Here is a 23,104-nt window from a genome sequence, read left to right on the forward strand (position 1 = left end):
AAGAATATAATGTTGTTATATTATAATTTATAAAAAGTGTACAAGCGATTAATTTCTTTCTGTGCCATTTTAAGAGTAGATGTTAACAAAAACACGGCATACTTCCATATTCTCCCATATTCTCATACTCGTAATTTGGTCTTTTTTTTTTTTCCATTATTTTGCATCGTAAAACGAATAATACATTCAATAGGAAAATCGATGAATGAATCAATCCAATTAATTAATTATGGGAAGAGTAAATGACTTCCAAAATGTTATAGATCTATAAATCAATCTATTTACGCGATTAAAAAAATACATTTAACTCGATGTGAAAATAAAAGAGAAAAAGAAAACGATTTATTTGTTCCTACGATGAAAATAATAAATGAATTCGTTGATCATAATAATACCATAGTTTTCTCCTTAAACGATATTATATTATTATATTATTATTATTATTATTATTATTAATAAGTAAAAATATTGTATTTGTGTACATAAAAATGTGAAATATTTAAATGCAGCCATTTACCTATTCAAGGTAAAATTTCTCTGTAATGTAGAATATTTTAATCCATTCTTATTATTTTTTTTTTAAACATCCTGTGTATAAACGAAATAATTTTAGAAAAATAAGAAAAAGAAAAAAAAAAAAACAAAAAGCAAGTACAAAAAACAATAGTATCGTAATTTTCTTTTATTATCATATAAATAAACATTTACGTTATATTCTGATTGTGGGAGAAACATGAATTAGGAGTACACAATATACAAGTGAATGAAGCAATTGTTAACAAAGAACAATATTTAATATGCTCGAAAAGTAAAAAATATATTAGTTTATTACTTTTAGGCTACATCACCGGCATCGTTCGGTGAACGTACGTCATCAATTTTTAATATCATTTTGACTAATTGAGTTGCCAAACAAATTTGTTGAGTTTTGCTTGTTAACGTTTCGATAACATTTTGCACCTTCATGTCTGTAAATATTGCAATTTAATTTAATTTTAATTTTTTTTAAATGATTACACATAAAGATGAAGAATATAAAGAAAAATAATTACCTGCTGTACCGCGATTTAAACAATCGATTCCTAATGTAGGATTATCTTCTGCTATTTGTCGAGCTTTAATCTCAGCGAGCGAATCTACTGGAGATAGTCCGGAATTTTCTGCCAAGGCCATAGGAATAGCCTCTAAGGCTTCAGCAAATGCACGGAACGCGTATTGTTCCAAAGTGCTTATTTTATCAGCTTGCCATGCACACGCCAATGCGCATGAAATTTCTGATGCTCCACCACCATATATGATCTTTCTATCTTGGCTAGTAATAACGTTACGTACTGTGCACAATGCATCATGAATAGCACGTTTAGCTTCTTCAATGATCTAATAAAAAGAACAAATAATGTAAAGTTTCATATATTTACTTTGTTTAAATCATTAATATTTTGTAATTTTAAACATTAAATTGTAGCATGATGAGCAAATTTGATCAATGAAACTAAGATACATTGAACTATATTAAACTCATATTGTGCGTTCATTTTGCAAGGTGTCTGGTCAGTAAAATGTATAAAAGACATAACTGAAATTCTCCTTGCATGAATCATATATATCATAATTATTATAAACATAACCAAGGTAGCGGGTAGGTACTCCTACACGATCCCGGTGGAGGATAGACCTACTTCAGGGATGCGACCCTGCCTACGCAAGCCTTGGATTATCTCCCAAGACCATACGGGGGAATCCATTGTCCCATCCAGTATCCTTATCTAAACCTATAAATTTCCCTTACACACCATCCTTACACCATGTTCCAGCACGTCTTTAGCCAGGGAGGAAAATTAAGGCTAAAAACCTCTCAATATGAGAGAGGCTTTTGTCCAGCAGTGGACAGTATAGGCTGATGATGATAATGATGATGATAAACATAACGTTAGTAAAGTTTCTTACCATTTTATTGCCTCCACGTATGAAGATAGTTACTGCTCGAGAATTCTTACATTCTTCGATAACGAGCATTTTATCTTTGGTTGTACCAAAAGATAATTCTCTGACGACACCCGCGTAACCAAGTTTCTCAGGTGTTAATTCTTCGAATCTTGGAACGATACGACCACCAGTTGCAATAGCGATTAACTAGAAATCATTATATCTTTGTATAATTCATATTAATAACAATATGTTGATGTATAAACATGTAGAAGAGAAAAAGCCCTCAGATCTCATAATCTTATAGTCATCAGAGACATCGCAAAAGCAGAAGCCTTGTATAAATAATTCAATAATAATCTTCTTATTTTTATATCAATCAATTTGACATCAATTGATATAAAAATGCAAAGATCATATGAATTAAAGTTAAACAATTTTCCAAACTCTTGCACCTCCTCCAGTATGCTTTGTCATCATCGGGCAAATAAGATTTAAAAAGAAAAATGTTATTAGTTTGTACAAAACTTACTTCTATCTCTGGACCACCGACCCATCTAACTGCTGGTAAATTATTTTGCAAAAGAAGATGATTTGCTTCATCATCGAATCCCCATTGACAAATGGCTAACGTTGTACCAGCATCCTTTACCAATTTGACCATTTCTGTGAATTTCTCTCTTTCATATTCACGTAATGCTCTGTAGTCTTCAACAGAGGCAACATCAAGCTTATGTTTTGTCTTGGGTTTTGGTGGTTCAAAGGGACAAGTTAAGATAGCTAATTTAACTTTTTCTAGCCTCTAGAATAAATAATTAATATTATATAAATAATGAGATATATTAAATTATATTAAAGTGTAAAAGGATTATTTATATTTCATAAATCACATGAGTGTTACCTTCGGCATCTGAGGATGACTGAAGTCTTTGTCAATAACTACACCATGTACTAATACTGTATCTTCTAATCTACCACCAACTTTTCCTTCAACTTTGATTAATTCAAAGTTAACATCCATTGTAGAAAAATCACAAACTGCTAATACAGCATTTACTGCAATTTCTGCCATTTGTCTATGACACTTATTGACACTGGAAAAAAATACATCATTTATTTAAGTTATAGTTGTCTAAATATTAACATTATATATATATAAATATATAGTTTTATAAACAATAATAGTTTTCACAAAATAAATAATTACATTTTAGAGCCAAGAGATGTCATAGCGATCTTAATGTAAGGTTCAATATTTTCATCGATCTTTGGAAACTTCTGTGTAATAGTTTTAAGATGATCTGTAGCACACTTTGCAGCCATTTCAAATCCATCTGCTATTCTTATCGGATGTATACCCTTGTCTAATAATTGTTCGGCTTGCTCTAACAATGCTCCAGCTAATACAACTACTCCAGTCGTACCATCACCGATTTCATCATCTTGAGATTGAGATAATTGGACCATCAATTTAGCGACTTCATGATCTACATCCATATTCTTCAAAATAGTTGCTCCATCGTTGGTTACCATAACATCTCCATCTGAGCTTACCATTAACTTATCCAAACCTCTTGGTCCCAATGAAGTTCTGAGAGTATTAGCAACATTACGTGCTGCTAAAATATGCGACTGAAAATAAATAGTAATTATTAATTAATATTTCATTTTAAATACAAATTCATGATTACAAATGACTGCTAACAAATATCAGTTAAAAGAATTTTCAAAGGAAACGAGAGTTTTATGAATAACAAACAGATATCCTTATATGGGCATAAAAAAGTCTCACTGATTTATGCGTGAGCACATTTATTAAATAAAAAAGAAAATAGGATATTAGTAAAAAGTGAACTGATAAAATACGTAAACGTTTCAGCTCGTTCGCATAAGTTTGTTCGAAAGTAAAAAAATGAAATTTTATATAGTAATTAAATAATAATTTAATTTCTGAGAATAGTGTGCTGAGCTCAAATGCCGCCATTGTTCTTGTTACGTAGCTGATTATTAATGAATAAATATCCAAATCTGAATTAAATTAAATACACTATAAATCAAAAGATCTTATAATAATAATAATACTCGATTAAATAAATATATTTAATTGATAGTTAATAATAGTATAAAACATTAATATTTCATAAAATGGAGTTCATACCTTGACTGCATCAGCGCCGGTTAATCGTTTTTGTTTTTCTTGATTTCTTAAAATGATGAACGGCCGACCATATTCATCGAATGCAACAGTTCCCGGAATCGCAGTCATTTTGTTCTAATTTTTAAAATATAATGACTTTAATATTATCGAATTAAAACATTTATTTATGTCGTTGCAATCCTAACAGTCACGCTTCTAGGCAACCATTTCGTTTCTGAACTAAGAGGAATAGAACGGAAAGAAGGAAATACGTCATAATTTAATACAGTGCTGCCATCTTTTCCGAGATATACACAAAAGATGCGATGTTCGATTGTACAAATAAAGTAAATTTAAAAATTCCAAATGAATCATTTTTAAGATATTGTTAGTTTAATTAAAAAATACGATGTAATATTTATTATTTTAATTATAAATCAATTCATGTAGTATAGAGCACATGACAACGTTTAATTTTATTTATAAAATATTAGAAATTCATTTTCAAATATTTTTATCGCTAGTATCGCACGTGGTACAGAAGGAAACAGATGCTACAGTAGCTCCCTCTCTTTTAAACTAACTTCCGGTTGTGGTAATAGTAATAAAATATTGTTTACGGCCGTTTAACGTAACATTATTTATAACAAAATAAACTTTTCTAACAATTCTAATATAAAAAATTGTAAAATACGTGTTTAATATCTTTTAGTTATTATTTATACTTTACTCTAAATTATATATATTTTCTTGAGATCATTTATGTCTTAAAGTCAGTTTAATTTCCGGGCATAAGCAGATACGATATTTGAGCCTTTTAACCAAAAGCAGATGTCCAGATGTTCTTTCAAATGCTATCAGAAAATTTCTTACTATTGGACAAGTAACAAGTTTGTTTGCAGTTTCATGTTAAGTTAATTTAATTTTTCGTAACTTTCATTGACTAACTAGAGACAACACGACCATCGGCATATATTTAAAAAGTATTTAGAAATGCAGAAATGATAATAATTATAAAAATCTAAATATTACCTAACGTAAGTAATTTACCGACACAGCAAATCCTAATATATATTTAACGTAGGTAATATACCGACACAGTTAATAATTTAATAAAATATCATTGTATTTATAATATTTTTGTATTTAAATATTATTTTATTTTAATAATAATCTACATTATTTGAATTGTTTTGTAATAAGTTTTAAAACATAAATTATTCGTACAATTTCTGTTATATACTTTATAATATAGTATTAAACACATTAATTAATTAATATATAATATTAATGTTATATATATTTTCAGTCAGTAACTAAATTCTTTTTGGATCACTTTATAAAAATTGATTTTCCCGCGTAAGCGTGCGCATCTGATCAAATGACGCGCTACGAGAACGCGCGGTAATTTTGAACGATGTAATAAAAACGAATTAAAACACAGTGGTCGTGTTTTAAACGCCGCTTCACTTTCATATTCTCCGGATATAATGTATTCGCATAACAATAAAAATAATAATAATAAAAGAGAAGAATTCGCGCGTAGATACCCGAAGCTCATTAAAAAATTTCCCCAAATAATAACACACTGTGTGTAATAATTGAAAATAATAAAAAAAAAAAAAAAAAAAAGGAAAAAGAAGTAATCCTCTCTCCACTCTTTATATTTTTTCGTAAACTAAAAATTGTTGTTTTTATTATCGATATATGTAGTATGGTACCCGTTCAGGAAAGCACAAAAGTGAGATCAGTGGTGGACTAAAAATAAATGTTAAGGAACGGGCGCGCTCGGCACGATGTGCTGCTTCTATCGTTCGCATTTCATCGTTACAACGAAGAATGCTGTTTTTGGAGTGACTCCAAAAAAGTATTCGTGAGTCTAGATAAGGTCTCATTCTCGGTGTATATAATATATCGTACTTGAGTAACATATTTTTGGAAGTTGGAAAGACACCTGGTTTCATTCGATATATTCGATACTAACACACGTATAAGCATGAATAATATACATACACACATACATACTCATGCACACAGAACATGGAGATGCCTCGACGAAGAGAAAAGCATTTTACGGCGGTTGTCATCTTGGGAGAGGGAACAAACCGTATTCTTTCTCCACGTAGCTTCTTCGACTGTATCCATTTGTACGTACACAGTTAACGCACACCATCGACACACGTTCATCCAAAGAAGAGAAGAAGAAGAAGAAGAAGAAGGAAGGAAGGGAAGGCTCTAGAGAGTACTTACTCGCACGAACGTAAAGTTGGCGGATCGTAGCACGGCGCGTAGTCTAGACTACCACACTATAGCCAGAATCGAATCAAGAATGGGTCAAGACCCCCTCTGAATAACGTTTAAACATCTTACCAATCTCTCCCGAGGCCGTTCTCTTCCGCCATATCGGTACTCCATAAACAACAAAATTTATCTAGCCTAGGAACAAACTCTAAATCGCTTTATATAATTTCCTATATTGTTTTTTATCGTATAAGATGTACGCCAATCATCTTCAAATTCGTTCGATTCTAATCGTATCAGTATATTTATTCGAATTCAACATCGTCTTATAAAAATGTTCACTAAACAATAAATTCATCATTTAAATTTCCATCCGATGTAGCAATGGGAACGAACGAAATCATTTTAGAAACGTTTAACAAAAATCAATTCCGACTACTTTTTGGAAAATCATTTAATTGAGTAGATAAATGAAAATAAAAAATACAAACCCTCCTCCCCCCCCCTCGACAGATCAGAAAAAATGCTTTTTTTTTATTAATTGTAAGAATACACACATACAAAAGGATACAAAAGTGATATATTTTAGAATGGGATTTCTAGTGAATTAGAGATATATGAATACACAAGTATATAATATAGGCGTTAGTTTGAAATAGTATAGATACGGCCCTGAACACGCTCTCGTGTATAGCCTTCCACGAGTCCGTACACAGAGAGCGGGTTCGGGTTCCGTCGTGTCGTACGGATAGAGGAGAGTCAGTGCATGCAGGCCGTGCGGCAGGTTCGCCTGCTTCAGGTTTTCGTCTCTCCTGTCGAGGATTCGCCGCGGAGCCCGGTTCTCGCGTGCGCACGACCAACCAACCAACCAACCAACCAACCAACCAACGAACCAAGCAAGACAAACAACAGTGTTCTTCCCTTTGGTGGGAGAAGGAGAGAAGACAACTTTACGTTTATATACATGCATCTTTATGTGTAGTATTATTAGTGTGTACGTAACGACGTGTTTCTCTCTCTGTGTATATGTGTGAGAGAAAGAGAGAGAGAGAGAGAGAGAAAGAGAGGAAGAGATAGACAATACGACGTTGATTATCGAGCGAATATTTTCGAAGGCCGTGTGTCATTTTTAAAAGATCATTCTTTAATTTTCTTCTTTTTTGTTTGTTTTCTCTTCTCTTTTTGTTATTATTATTATTGTTTTTATTCGCTCAACAATTTTGAATTATAACGAAAAGTGTTTGTTTTATTAGAAATAATTTGTCCTTAGTTAAAGTGTCTCCGGGTGTTACTTTTTTCTTTTTTTAAGTGAAATTATTTGACTCAGGTCAAACTTTTATAAAGATAGTGAGAGAGAGACAGAAGGAAAGAAGAAAGGAAGAAGAATAGAAAGAAAAAAAGGAAAAAGATTCAAGGTGGAAGGTCGGTCGGTGCGCACCGACGCGCTTCCTCGATCGAAGCCCCTCCTTCGTTCCTTCCTCTAGCGATCCACGAAAGATCGATCGAATATTATCGATCCCTCTCTTCCTCTTTTCCTCTTTCCTTCCCTTATCATGCGAGACGATGGTTTTTCTCGTCTTGATAACGCGGCTAGATGGTTGTTGTTGGCGTGGTCACGCGCGTTAAGTCACGTCGGATTTTAACGTGAAATTATTCTTCAACTTATACACATATATATGTATGTATACATTCATGTGTGTTTGTATATATATATATATTATAACATGTGATATGTATATATATATATATAAGAATAATGAGTGGAATTAAATGAAATGTTATGTAAACAAAGGAACGAGAAATCTTAAACTCATTGGCTAATGGATTTCTTCGTTTAAATATAATATGTATTATAAGTATAATAGCAACGAGTTGGAAAATATCAATCGTTTATTTGGCATGAAAAATAATTCATGAAAAAAAAAAAAAAAGTAATAAAAAACAGATTCAGAAGAAAAGAGAAAGCAAGAGAGGAAGAAATTAATACTTTTAAAATACGAAAAACATTATCTCTACTATCCTACCATCTCTCTAGCATTTATTTATCATCCATCCATCCATCCATCTATCTATCTATCCATCCATCGATCAGTTCCATTACGAATTTATGCGTTTGAAATCTAACGTGTCTCTGTAGATGTGACGTAGACACACGATTGGTGATAGAAGAAGGTTTGTCGAGATATCGATCGGTTCGTTCTTCGCACTACGAGTAAATACCTTGAAGGTTTTCATCAGCGAAACTCAAAAGGATCTTTTTCTATTGTCCGCTTAGGATTATCCTGGATCTTCAAGGATTCATCTTCGTGATAACGGTATGAACATAAAAACATTGATCCTTTAGATTGTTTTTTTTTTTTCTTTTTTTCTTATTTATTAACTCTTCTATCTAAAGTTATTTGCTTTTGTTTTGTATTCATTAATATTTTGTTTTTACGCTATTTCATCGAATAATATAAGGATACTTTTTTTTTATATTACGTTAAAAAAGTTTCAACCGATTGGAAATTCAATTATGGATCGTAAATTAGAAATTAAATTATTTTACAGTGAGAAATTTAATCGAGTAGAACTTTCGTACAACACACATATATATATATATATCGTACATTTATAAAACGTATTTAATGATTTTTACTCTTTATACTTTACACGGAAAAGATAACAAAAAAAAAAAAAAGAAAAAGGGAAATAATATAAAGAAATAAATATTAGCCAAATTATATCGACGTAGAGAGAATAAGAAAGAAACGAAAAGTAAAAAGCAAAAGCAAAAGCAAAAACAGGAAATAAATTTTTTCAGACGTATCAGACGTGTCTACCGTTTGTTTACGTTCTTTCTAATAATAATAAATATATAATTTTAAATTTTCTCCTTCGCGACGTGTGTATTTTAATACGAAATAATGTTCGACTTTGCAGTCGATTTATCTTTCACGTCACGAGGCTAAACGTAACGCGCTAATTGCGAGAAGAATTGTTCTTTGTAAGTAACGTGCATGATGTTTTCTCTTTCTCTCTCTCTCTCTCTTTCTCTCTCTCTTTTTCTCTCTATCTGTCTGTCGTTTTCTTCAGAACTCTAAGATAGAAAGAGAAAATCAAATAAAGAACTAAAGAACTCTGTAACTCGAATGACTCATCTTGCACAGATCAATGGCGAATACACGAAGAGAGAGAGAGAGAGAGACAGAGAGAGAGACAGAGACAGAGAACACGCATATCTCGTTAGATGTGTTGCATTTCTCGACTCGTGTTTTCTGTTGCTTCGGTCCATTTAAAAATTTTTTTTTCCCCTTATACCTTTAAAAATTACACCCTCCCATTCCCTACCCTCCCCTTCCCTTCCCTTTCCTCTCCTCCCTTAATTTTCTCAACGAATAATAAGGAAGGAAAAAAAAGATGGTATTTCGAAACGATGCAATAAGTAGTCAAATGATATCGGTTATAATTACACATTATTTAAGTTTGTTTAGAAAAATAATTGACTTTCAAATGTGTTAAATTATGCTAATTTTAATAATAGACCGAACGATTGATTTGTTTGAGGAAAATGTAGGTATAATAGCGAAATAAGAGATAATTTCAACGAACCGAAGTTATTTCCTTGACTCTCGTACACCGTTTTTTTATATAACGCCAACGTGTCACGATTGGAATCCTTTTGGTGTATTCGGACTATGGATGAGACGAAAAGAAAAAAAAGAAAAGACGGGAAGATACGAGGAAAGAGAATGAATTGAATGGTGGATAGAAAGAGAGACAGAGACAGGGGGGAAGGGGGTAGGAGGACACACAAACTGGCTAGGTATACTCGACATGAACATTTTTATCTTTGACATACATTAACAAAAGTTTTGAAATTAATCAAAGATCGTAGAATTGCCGGTGAAACATTTCTTCTTTTTTTTTTTTTCTTTTTTTTTTTTTTCTTACAACGAAATTCGTTGTAACTCGTTAAACACGCGGAGCATTTCAATTTTTGATTACACGACGGGATGCGTCCTGTGATTTATGGGAATGTAAATTCGATGTTTTAAAGATATGCGCGAACCTGCGAAGGAATATTAACGTTGCTCGTTAAGTAATATAATTATTTTGAAAAAGTGTAAGGAAAAACCACGCCTCTCGACAAATGTCACCCATCATCTTCGAATTTTTTTTCTCTCTCTTTCTATCTCTCTCTCTCTCTCTCTCTCTCTCTCTCTCTTTCTAGGGAGAATTCTATGCTGTGCCGTGTTGGGAACGATGAAATCGAATTTCGAAGATTGAATTTCGTTGCACGACGTTCATTCGCTTTTAGACTTATAATGTTGCTAGTTTAACTTTCAAAGTTTCTTCTCTCGTAACGACTGGTTATTCTATAGCTGGTAAACTCTCTTGAAATCGATTCAATATGTATGTGTATGTGGGTGTGAATATGTATATGTGTATCTCTATGTGTGGGCTTGGGTGTGTACTGATTCTAACAAAACGTCGTTTCGTCCTTTGGATTAGAGGTAACATTAGAAAAATATTTGTCTCTTCTTTTCAATTGGCGTGCACTTAATTAAGAATATTTTCTTACACGTTTTATTTATGTGCATAGAGATAATTTCTTTTTTTTTTCTTTTAATATATATATATGTAAATTATTTTGCTGGATAGAAAATATTAAGAAGAAGATAATTGTAATTTTAGAAGGAAATAAAATTGATTCTTAGAATTATATAATATATTGACCAATCCGGGAATTTATTTCCGTTTGTACGTGCAAATAATTTATGTAAATTATTATAATATAAAATTTGCGTTTGCTAGTTTATAAGAAAAACAACGCTTTTCTTATGAAATTTTATATTAGCGCACGTAAATAATTTCTTTTTATTTAAATCGTTATTGCGCGCTTGGGTGGAAAATATTTAGAAAAGAAAAGGTTGCAGAGTTTTTCGAAGGGGGAAACAAAAATAATAACTTCTTAGAATTTTAAACAGGTTGACCGATCAGGAATTTATGCTCGTTCGCACGTGCAAATATTTGACGTGTAAATTATTACAATACAAATTAATGTTAACATTTAAATTTAAATATCATCAATTTTTTTTTATTATTTTTATTGGATTTTAATTGAATTTCAATTGAATTATTAAAATAATCATAATTAGATGATAATTGGAGTATAAAAAATCGTTTAACAAAGTGTAAAATAAGAAGTAAACGTTTTTAACTGACTAAAGCAAGAGTTGAACGTACTGTGAGAATTATGACAAGGATGAAGGATAAAAAGGAAGAATTTTGGTTGAAAATTTAACGGTAAAATGTTAGATAATCTTGTTAAAGCGACACGTTCGGCGGTTATATCCGCTGTTAAGCGGTTATAAGTTTTCTGTCACTCATCGTGAATTACGCAACAATATGCGAGATCACGTATGTATGGATAAAAGTACATTCGTTGACATTTGTCGCCGGACTTGCGTGTACTTGAAAGCGAATCATTATGCGCGCGTGTACGCTTGCTTTACGATTAGGTATTTTTTACAATTATCTATGTGTGTTTGTTCGTGAAGGTAGGAGGAAGGAGTTTGCTCGGTCGGTAAAGTTGTAATATTAAAACGCGTGGGTGGAGACGTCTAATTTATATTTGCTAACTCAATCCATAAAGAATAATTTTCTTACATTTTTTTCCTCCCCCCTTTCATTCTTTCTTCCTTCCTTCCTTCCTTCCTTCCTTCCTTCCTTTTATTTCTTATCGACACATAATTATTTGTTATTTTTTTCTTATTTTTTTCTTTTCCATTTCCCTTCGATATCTTTTACCTTCCTTTGCTATTTATTACGTCTTTTTTATTTTTATTTTGTTTTCTTCTATCGAGCGCTTGTTATCTGAAAACATACGTACGTCTTATCGTTTAGGTTTGTGATTATCTTCGCAGCAGAAACGACACATAAGAGTCACCATTCGACAATAAAAATGATTGAAAAGAAATAAGAACAAAAATTGATTACAAGTAATACACTTATTAAATGAGAAAGCTAATTCGTACGTGCTTGTGTATGTCTGCGTGTATGTGTAGGGATATATATATATTTGTTTATTTATTAACGATAACGCGATAATAGGCTAATACTTCTTTTTTGTCTTCCAACAATCTTTTCTTTAAGATTATTTGTTTTTATGAATGATAGAGACATTGACCCCTTCGTTGTTCGAGATTTTTAGAAATTTATTTCATTAAATTCTAATAAGTTAAATGTTATAACAGAATGGATTTCTTTTCACAGCTGTGACTAGGAAGAGAAAGCAACTTCGTTGAAAATAATTTTTCTCACGAGCAATCTAGTTTTTTGTGTGTGCTTTCTTTAAAACGAAGGTTTGATTAGTTGATCGTGATTGTTAACCACTATCTCGTGATTATGGTACGAGTCGTTAGCTTCGTTGATAATTTTATTGAACGTTGCTCGTAAAATTTTCGATAGGAAGGATGACAAAATGGAAAAAATATGAAAGAAAGAAAGAAAGAAAGAAAAAAAAAATTCGCGATACGAGATACGCGAGATAAATTCAAGTATTTAGTAAATACATTTAGGATGACATAAATTATCGTCTTTTTTCTTTTTTCTTTTTAATTCTAATCGTAGGTGTGCGTTTTGCACGGTACACATTGTGTATACTAAAAGTGGAAAGATACTTAACCCTTATCAAGAGAACGAATAAATTTAATCGAAGAAAACTCGATAATAAATAATCCTTTCTCCTTTATTTAATTTTTCGAAATTAAAAAGGGCAATTATACGAGAAGAAATATCGTTGGAACACTTGGCACTCGCATTGACATTTATTAATGTTTAATTTAATCCGTTGTAAAACCCGTTCGTATTTCATTTTTCTTTTCCCTTCTTTTCCAAACCCCCTCCCCTTTTCTATTCTCCCTTTTTAAACTATTCTAAATATTTACTGTCTAAAATTTTAACAAGAAAAAAAAACGATCATCGATTATTATCCCATAAAAATATTTCCATTTATTATTTCCCAATGATTTATATATTCAACTATTCTATCACATAACATTCGTTTATCCTATTCCCGATAAAACCTTCGGATAATTGATAAAACGTCATTCGATATTTTCGCAAAAAATGTTAATCAAACTTTTCAATCAAGTTTTGATTCGCTCTCTTGTATTTCAATTCTCAATCAGTCGATTATTATTTTTTCCCCCTCGTCGCCGGTGTTCTTCAACTTTCAGATCGAATTTCAGGAAGTTCGAGAATCGATTTACCATTCCGCGTGTACGTGTGTATAAACATCCGTGCATACCGTGTGTATATTTACTTATTTATAAGTAAAGTAAGCACGAAATGGAGAGAAAAGTTCATATTTCTGAGTTATATAGTTCGAAGATATACGCACACCATCTTTGGTTTTCTTACTTCATGGGTAGGTAAGCAAGTTGCTGTTTTGCATGATATCTTTCAGGTTACTTTACTCCAAACTTGGAGATGGTTTATATAAAAGCAAATTGTTCTTGGGAAAAGATTCTTAATAAGTCCTGTTTAGTTTATTTGAGTACAAGTAAGAATAGTAATGAATATTCTTAAGTATGAACATATACATACCACTAGTATAGTTTGTCATATGGCTGACAGTAATTTTCCATGGGTTCTCTGACGCATAGACTGGCATCCGGTCCGGATGGTTCCTCTTTCCTCTTCGAGTGTGTACATGTATGTTGTTTTCTTTTTCCTCTCACTTTCTCCCTCTTCCTTCATCTCTTTCTCTTTCTCTTTCTCATTTTCTTTCTCTTTCTATCTCATTTTCGTTTTCCCCTCGCTCTCCTTCTTCTGTCTGTTAGCATTTATAAAAGCTTTCAACTCCAACCTAAAGTCACATAAATTCGCGCACGCTAGTAGTAGTTCCTGTCAGTAGTTGTTAGCTAGGAAGCTTATTTTGAAACGTTGACATTAACTAAAATCCGATTTTCTAATTCACCTTGGAGAATCTTGTGAAAATATAGACTAATATTTTTCTAAATCGTAAATACGAGTTATATTCGCGATTGATTATACCAATGCATTTATAAGTTTTACATTTGAAATTTTTATCCACCTTAATTTGTTTGTATTTTCTTGTTTTTTCTTTTTTTGCCATCTAAAAGTATAATAATTATTTTAATAATTAATTCGTAATTAAACGAGAAGAGTTACGAGGAGTTCTTTCAAACGAAGAATGCAGGGTGCACCAATTTTTGTACCATCTTTGAGTACGTAAATCAAAATGATGTTTAATATAATACAACGTTCGATATATTTCTGTTATTGTTTCTTTTTTTTTTCTTTTTTACACAAATTTTATTTATTTTAATTTGCGATAATTTCTTTTCTTTTCTTTTCTTTTTTTTTTTATTATCATTGATTCATTAGGATAAATGGTAAGAATAAAATAGAATATCGATAAGTTTCATTCGAGTTAACATAAGAGCAAACTTTTATAATTGGTATAACACGTGTGTTCATTCGGTTTCATTCTAACGGTTCGAGGATTGGGGAAATCCCTGTCCAATAATACAAATTTTTTAAGGGATAAAGCAATCTCATTCTTTCGTACGTATTAGGTCAGATTTTATTCTTACATTAGAATACTATAGAATATTAGAATTTTAAATTACTTTTTCTAGTTTACGAAGTATATTAAATTCGTGTATGTATATATTTTGACACATTATTTTTGGGATAAGTGTAAAAATAGATAGCTTTTATTTCCTTTTTTTAGTATAATACATTAACGGTAACGAACGGTACATATAAAAATATACTTAAATCTTCCATAATATTACATATTTTTAATCTAACAAAACATACTTCTTTTCAGTCATATATAATATTACAATAATAATAATAATAATTAATTTTAATTAAAATCGACAAGATATTTCATCTTCTTACTTTTTAAACAAGGAAAAGAGAAATACAATTACGTAATAATAGAGAATTTTATTGTTAAAAAAAAAAAGGGGGGTAAATATTTTATATATAAAAAAGAAAAAACAAATAGCAAAAATATATATAATATCTACATTAAAATTGAATAAGAATGTTAGTAGTAGGAAAAATAAACGCGTTGAAATATTTCTGATTCGAATTTGGAGAAGGCAGGCGTAAAAGTGTGGGAAGGTGGTGGAAAAGGGGGAGAGGGGTGGTAGGGGGCTTCAGTCCATTCGCCATCTGCCTGCTTTCCTGTTTGCCTGTCGGCCTCCTTGCCTGGTTTTGCCTGGTCTGCCAGCTTGCCTCGGTTCTCTTTGTAAAATCACGTACCGTAACGATGTGGACGAGAGGAGGGAACAGGAGAAGAAAGGGGGGGGGAGACAGAAGAGTAGAGGATGGATTAAAATCCTTCTTCTACTTCTACTTCTTCGTTTCTCGTTTCTCGATAAACCTCAATCGTCGTTAACTATATTTATTGGATTTCTGTCTCTGTCTCTGTTTTTCTCTATCTCGTTTTCTTATTCTTTTTCCTCTAACAGTATACTCTCTATTTCTCATGAACGTTTTAACAGTAACACGTTCACCTTTTGACGTGGTAGACTAGTATTCGTAGAAAGAAGAGTTCAAAGAGAATACTTTAAGTGTTATCACGTTTCTTCCAGTCTCTTATAGATTTTTTCTCTTTTATATTGTATATATATATATATGTGTGTATATGTATTTCTCACGTTTGTGCATGAAATCATGTACAAGTTGTATTTTATCATAGAATTTAACTACGGAAACATACCGAGTGAGTCATCAAAGTATTCGTAATCGTTCATTTTATTGTCAATTTACATTTGGATAATGAATGTATATATTTTCTTTTTCCTTTTGTTTCTTTTTTTTTTTTCTTTTTTTTTTTTTAAGAAACATGACGCACAATACGAAATGTTCGATGCAAGTGTTGATGTATGTCTGATTATTTGAATTAAAATAATTAGTATTTATTATATTAGTTATAGTATTATAATACGAGACAGATTTTGAAAGTTAATTTTCATTAATTCGTTATTGGTTCTCGAATTTTTATGCGAATTGAATACGCCTACTGTTTCACGATGTCACCGGATGCACGATGACATATTACGGTACATATATTACGTTATGACTTTAACGTGATGTAATTTCTCGTTACTCTTCATTATAATCATTTCAAATAATACGATATTATTTAAAACTTCGAATATTCGAATCTCTATCGTTCATAATATATCATTTATAATATATCTAATGATTTAAATTTGTACAACTTAACGAATTTTCCACTCGATTAATTTCCAATTGTCAACAATTTTATTACAAAGAAAAAAAGGATAAAGAATTATCGTCGTCCCAATAATTCCAATCTATTTTTCTACATAACTTTTATCGCTTTTCATTTTATTGGTTAACTTTTTAATCTCGAAATTAAGTGGACAAAAATAATAGTTCGTGGGGTCTTTTTTCGCCTACGTTAAATTCTAATTTAAAACAAGTGTAAACGTTTTAATCGATAAAATGTCGATATATTGTTTTCTTCTTTTTTCATTTTTCTTTTTACTTTTTATCTTTCATAAATATTAATTTCATTTCGTCTGGCGCGTGGTGAACGAAAAGTTCCGATTAGAATCGAGAAATGAAATAGATTATATAATAAAGAATACGTCCTGTTGTTGTTGTTGTTTTTGTCGTCGTCGTTGTCGTCGTCGTCGTCGTCGTCGTACGATTTGTGAATAAAAACCAGACCGGTGTCAAGGATTTGTTCGTTAGGTAAAGTCAGGCTTGCAGTATTCATCATTGAGTATGGCAATGGCAATGCTAATGATCAAAATATCGTCTACAATTGTAATTTTCTTTTGACCGAACAAATCCGCCTTTTGAAATCGTCGTATATCGTCTTAGGTGAATATTTATCACTCATGTTTGTACATAATAACAATAATAATATTATAATACGCGTATTGCGAATGAATACGCAAAAAAAAAAAAAAAAAAAAAGAAGAAAAAACGATTATTACATATATTTTACGCGATGATTTTCTTTCACGATGGGTTCCTTTTTTTTTTTATCTATCCATCATCTTAAATCTACCATTCACGAAGGTGAATGGGGTTCCTCCTTGAACGTGGGGAAATAGCAACTCGTGTTTCCTACGAATTCAGAAGAATCCGATGACCCATGACGATACCGAACGTCGGGTGTACGAGAAGAGTTAACCTCTTTACGAAGATCTTGGACAGTGACTGTTAAAAGTATCGTCAAAGAATAATCCTTTCATTTTCTTTTTTCTCTTTTCTACAATAATTTACCATATTTTGTTTAATCTTTCAACCGGGGATGATGGGAATTAAGATTTATTTGGTTCAGGATATTTAACAAATTTTTACCGAATTTATTTCAATTCTTTACAGCATTTTTATTCTATTTTTTTTTTAATTTTCTCTTAGGTTTAGCCTTATTTTTCTTTAACGATACATTTTTTACCCGACTTCTTACGATTATTTTTTTAATTCGCAATTTTAAACTGTTACACCGATCTAGAAAATTTATCGTCGGTCGGTAATTCTAATTTTACCTTTTTTTTTTTTTGATTTTTTTGTGCTCAATAAATATTTATCATCCTTTTTCGTCGACGTTTTATCTCGAAATTACGACGACAACCAAAATTATCGTCGTCCCGGTAATTCTAATTCTCTTTTTTTTTTTTCTTTTTTTTTTTTTTTGTTAACAAATTTTTACCATACTTGGTCAACTTTTTATCTTGGAATTACAAGTTGTCATGATACTTATGAAGATGACGCAACTAAATTTAAATTCCGACCATGCATCATTCGTTTTTTTTGTCTTTTTTATTGAATAACATTTAACATTCCTATCTTTAACAATAATTTTTATTTAACGTATCAACCGTTATTACGTGAAACATTTGTAATTTAACTTCGTAATATTATTATTTTCTTTTTATATTGTTTTGTAACATATGTTCGTCCCGTTTACTTTATTTCAAAAACAATTGGAAGAATATATACATATATGTATTACATTACAGTACGAATATTTTAAAGATTGACATTATTTTTGATAAAGATAAGAAATTTAACAGATCCTTTAATTATAAATAATTATTCAAGTAGATATAACATATACGTCAATCGTAAAGGAAAAGCAAACGATTGCTTAGAAACCGATATATTCCTATAAAAATTGTTGCTTCCATTTCTATACGATTCACGTCATTCTGACGCATAATCGGCGTGTATGAAATCTAAGCTTCGAAAGACGTCAGTTGTAATACGGAAATTTGACCGGATTTCGGAACGAATTGCAAGGCCATGCATTATCTATCCTGCAATATTTCTTAATACTGCGTCGTCATCGGTATCGTCGTCGTCGTCGTCGTCGTCGTTTGTGTTTGCATAAATTTTTATTGCGGTCATAGCGATGAAGAAATCAATCGAAAAGGAAGGAAACATTTTATTTCATTTCCCCCTAACCACCCTTACCCGCCCCCACCCCACCCCACCCCAATCCCCATTCTCGTTTCCTTCCTTTTATACCTAACCGCGTTTACTGCCGGTGCTTTTTATTTCACGTACACGCGAATAACTTTTATTGAAAATCCGTACTTTCGTATATCCTCGTAGCAAAGAATAAAATCGAAGGAACAATATATAATTGTACGTTTTTTTAATAGATTCTCTTTTTATTATTATTATTATGATTATTATTATTATTTTTATTACTACTTCGGTTACGTGAAATTACGAGGAGTATTACGACTACGGTGAACTTTTTTTCTGAATCATTTTTTTTTTTTCTTTTCTTTTCTTTTTTCAGTTCGATCGTAATAGTTGTTCTCATTGGTCACATTGAATGCATACTAAACGTGTATAGACCGCCCACGTGGCTGTCAGAATCATGTAACAATACGTTACGTATGTATATCAACTGGCGCCAACGATCGTGTTCACCGATAATACGATCGAATTGCGAACGTTTGCTTTTACGTATGATCTCATAATCAGATATCCAGTTTGCGAAATGATCCCAACTTTGGATTATCTCTCGGTATATATTGATTTTAGTAAAATGGTTTCGTTTGTGTATTTTAACCCTAAACCTACTAGACACACTCCTTCTTCTTGTTTATCTATTACCTATTGTGAACGATCAAATGATTGGTTTAATAAAAAGAAATAAAAAATAATTTTTTTTTCCATGATTACAAAATGAATCAACATAATTTGGAATATATAAATGAATATATTATTTATTTATTAATTTATATATTATAATTATTATTTTATTCTTATATTTCAAGAGCTGGGCTTGATAATCGGTGTGTATAAAGAATATTTTATTGATCGAAAAATAAAGATTGTGAAATATTCAAATGTTTGGGATATATGTTGGGGAAGAAGATTTGATTCAAAAATAATATGAATTTATTCGTACGTGAATTCAAAGTTTTACACGGGTCTTTATAATGGGTTAATATAATAGTAATGAGATTTTAACCAATTGGATAATGAACAATATGTATTCATCTTATCTGTATAAATTACTGAACGAAATTGATGGAATTATTGACTTTATTTTTTATTATGTTACATGATTATTATTTTTATGATTGTAGTATAAGTAATAGCGAAGTAATCTAGCTTTGTCTTTCTTATTTTGGATAGTATTATTTTTCAAGGATATGAAACATTTCAATAGAAAACGTTCCGAACAAAATGGACTTCTCATCATATTACGATACTTGATGAAAATATCGATATTTTACCAAATATTATATTTAAATTAACCAATTTAAAATCGTATAAAAGAAAATGAAGTTATAAAAAAAAAAACCTGCTGGTTTCACGTGTAAGTTCAGATTTTTCGACTCGTATCAAAAATTTACACTTCCTGTGAAAGGGAGCTTTTATATTATAGCCAATTTAAAATCGTATAAAAGTAGATGAAGTTTCAGAAAGGAACGTTTGTATTGAACGTGAATGGCATTTGTGGGATTACCAAATTTGTATCAGCACCTGTGGCCAATACTATCATTAGCAGGTAGCCTTCAAATGCTAATAACACTAACCAATTTTCATTTGTCTCAATTTGAGATATAATGATATATTGCAGTAGTGTTTCCTTTTTGTTATCTTTCTTTTATCTTAGAAAAAGTATGCGAAAATGATCCTAACAATATGTAACAGTTGTTTCATTCCACTTATGACACGTTAACAACCATCACGAAGAAATTTGTAAGACATACGCACGTTTTTGAAAAAGAAAAAAATACTTGCACTTTATTAAAATCATCATAATTGAAATTTTTCATTATAATATGACGCATTTTAGATAATATTGAAAACAAAATAAATTATGTTTTTTTAACATTGAAGTTACCACGCGTGGTCAAATGACACAGCGTTCTGTAATTTGTAAAAAAACTGTACGTTATTAATTTATAAATGAAATGAATTATTATTATAAAATTTTATTTACGAATCAACTGTATAAAAAAAACACGTAAAAATTCGTGAACTGTTTTTTAATATGTTAAAAATCGAGTAGTCGTATAATTCGTTCACATTATTCTCATATTATTTTTTTATCTCGCAATCAGTTGGGAAACAAGTTGGGGGATCAATTGAAGTTGACAATAGACACAAATTTTGTTTAAGATAAACAAGATACCGAGGATTTTTTTCTTTTTTTTTTTTACCGAGATAAGATGAACGAGTTTCTATCGTGACTTTCGTTTAATTTTCTTTTTTCTTTTCTTTTCTTCCAAATAATTTCTTTAAAACGAGATCTATTATAGTTTCGCGTAGAATTCATTTGCGAAAACGTTGTTAAACGTTGTAGAAAATTGGTTAGCAAATATTATACCGAACAAATCTAACCTCTCTCAATCGTAATAAAATATTAGCGTGAGGGGCGAACAGAAATTCCTGGTCGAAAGAACACTCACAATCGCGGGGGAGGGGGGGAAAACTTTTTATAAGCTATATATATGTATTAGGAGGGGTTGGTTCAATAGTTTGACACGAAAGGCATTGGCCTGAGGGTTGAAATAGCTTTGGGGAGCCAAGATCGTAAAAAAGAGGTAATAATATTTAAAAAAGAAAAAAAAAAGAAAGAAAAAAAAAAAAGAAGAACTACACGGTCGAAGCATTTGTGGCACGAACACCGCCACCCTTTCGAAAACCATATTGCTAGGGGTGACTTTCTTTTTCTTTTTCTAACATTTTTTGTCTCTTCCTTGGACTATTGGATTTTCTGTACGGTGCGTTGTATTATTCTGATAAAAAAAAAAAAGCTGTAAAATAAACAAGAAGATGAGATATACAAAAGAAAAGAAAAAGGGGAGAGAAAAAAGGAACAGAGTTGCTTAGAAAGATTGTACATTGACTTTTGAACCAACCCCCTTGAATATTTTTTAACATATTGTATTTCTTTTTTCTTTGCTTATTCGACTTATGAAATTATTTAAATTAAAAGTTTCAAATAAAGAAATAAATGATATATATATATCTACAACCCCTTGAGATTCTATAAAATAATAATTGAATATTACTTACTAAAGCATAACTTTGAACATACGTTATTTGCCAAATTAATTGTAGGTTTGTTATTATTTGATTAAAAATTACAAATAAATCAAATAAATAATCAAATAATGTACCCATATTTTTACTTGGAATATTTGTTAGAACACGTAGAATTGGTAATCGCGTTTAGTCGGATGTTGTGTTAGACTTTCTTATTTGATTTACTAATTGATATAAATGAAATAATCAAATTTTGCTTGTTTCGTTTAGGTTTGCCGAACGCAGTCAAGCTGGCTGCCTCTGGTGGTAAGCCCTCCGTTGCCGTCGCCGCCTCCGCGCACCCCCCCGTGCTGTGGAGCTCGCGCAGGAAGCCGGGTAAGTTAACAATTCCATTGAAAAATATGTTTACAGTTAAAGCAATAAAGTATTTAGCTAATCTGTAGATTAACTGGTTTGTTCCGTTAAGGAATCAAGAATTTTGTGCATATTATCTAGGTAATGTGCACATTAACTACTTCCAGATAGTTAAAGTATCGTTAAAGGTCCCTGTTGTGCTGCAATAAAACAATCTGCAATAAAACAATCCCTTGGTACCCACCTAAGCAGGATTTCAAAAAATGTGACTGCTAATCTGAATGTATCAGAAATAGGTCTGCTTTTGTCGTAATAACCAATTGCAATGTAATTCAAAGTGTCATCAATCTTTAGATTGCATTAATAAATAAGAATAATTTGAATCGTACGTTTTGCAAATTCATTTCCTTAATTAATTTCAACGATCAAATATACATCCATTCGTTTGAATAAAACGTATTACAAAATAAATTATATATGATAATACATTGAACATTCACTGTGATTCATTAAAATCATTTCAAATTAACATTCAAAGCTGAAGGAGTCTATAAGAATAATTTCAATTATTAAACTAATGAAACTTTCTCTGTATTGGTGACACAAAAATTTAAGTTATTAATCGAATAATAAAAGAAATGAATCTTTGCAAATCCTATTTTAATATTTTAAAAAATATTATCTTATATTTTCTACAGATAAATTTGATTAATTTATAAATATTAACAGTCGATGGAATGAAACAATAAGAAGGATGATTAAATTTGAGGAACAAATTCAGGATTGAAGAAGATTTCTGATCAATTTCTCGACTATAATCTAATATATAAAATAAATGTCATTAAATAGTGTCAAAGTTTTATGAGATGTTAACAATGCTTAATGGATCTTATGAAAGAGTATTTTAATGAGAGA

At 30.9% G+C, this 23,104-nt stretch overlaps 2 protein-coding genes across 5 annotated transcripts in view; one reads left to right on the plus strand and one right to left on the minus strand.

Annotated features, from left to right (window-relative positions):
• Nucleotides 1-664: 664 nt before the first annotated feature.
• Nucleotides 665-4,308, minus strand: LOC122514159 (T-complex protein 1 subunit epsilon). Its single transcript, XM_043630820.1, has 7 exons — nt 4,085-4,308; nt 3,134-3,558; nt 2,828-3,020; nt 2,459-2,728; nt 1,948-2,133; nt 1,053-1,377; nt 665-968 (listed from the first exon to the last, which is right to left on the minus strand). Exons 1-7 carry the CDS (start codon nt 4,190-4,192, stop codon nt 835-837), a joined length of 1,641 nt encoding a protein of 546 aa, XP_043486755.1. The 5' UTR covers nt 4,193-4,308; the 3' UTR covers nt 665-834.
• A 2,691-nt stretch (nt 4,309-6,999) lies between these two features.
• LOC122514160 (dual 3',5'-cyclic-AMP and -GMP phosphodiesterase 11-like) overlaps nt 7,000-23,104 on the plus strand; it is a 67,172-nt gene continuing 51,067 nt past the window's right edge. The window contains exons 1-4 of one of the 4 annotated variants that reach the window (XM_043630821.1): nt 7,028-7,298; nt 8,442-8,496; nt 8,580-8,619; nt 22,106-22,210. In XM_043630821.1, coding sequence (XP_043486756.1) covers nt 7,279-7,298; nt 8,442-8,496; nt 8,580-8,619; nt 22,106-22,210 — 220 coding nt within the window. In that variant the 5' untranslated portion in view covers nt 7,028-7,278. Of the gene's footprint in view, nt 7,983-8,441; nt 8,620-22,105; nt 22,211-23,104 lie in introns of all 4 variants that reach the window. The other 3 variants (XM_043630826.1, XM_043630824.1, XM_043630825.1) reach the window with 3 other exon arrangements.

The sequence above is a fragment of the Polistes fuscatus genome, unplaced genomic scaffold (genome assembly GCF_010416935.1).
Source record: "Polistes fuscatus isolate 324 unplaced genomic scaffold, CU_Pfus_HIC Scaffold14, whole genome shotgun sequence".
Classification (NCBI taxonomy): domain Eukaryota; kingdom Metazoa; phylum Arthropoda; class Insecta; order Hymenoptera; family Vespidae; genus Polistes; species Polistes fuscatus.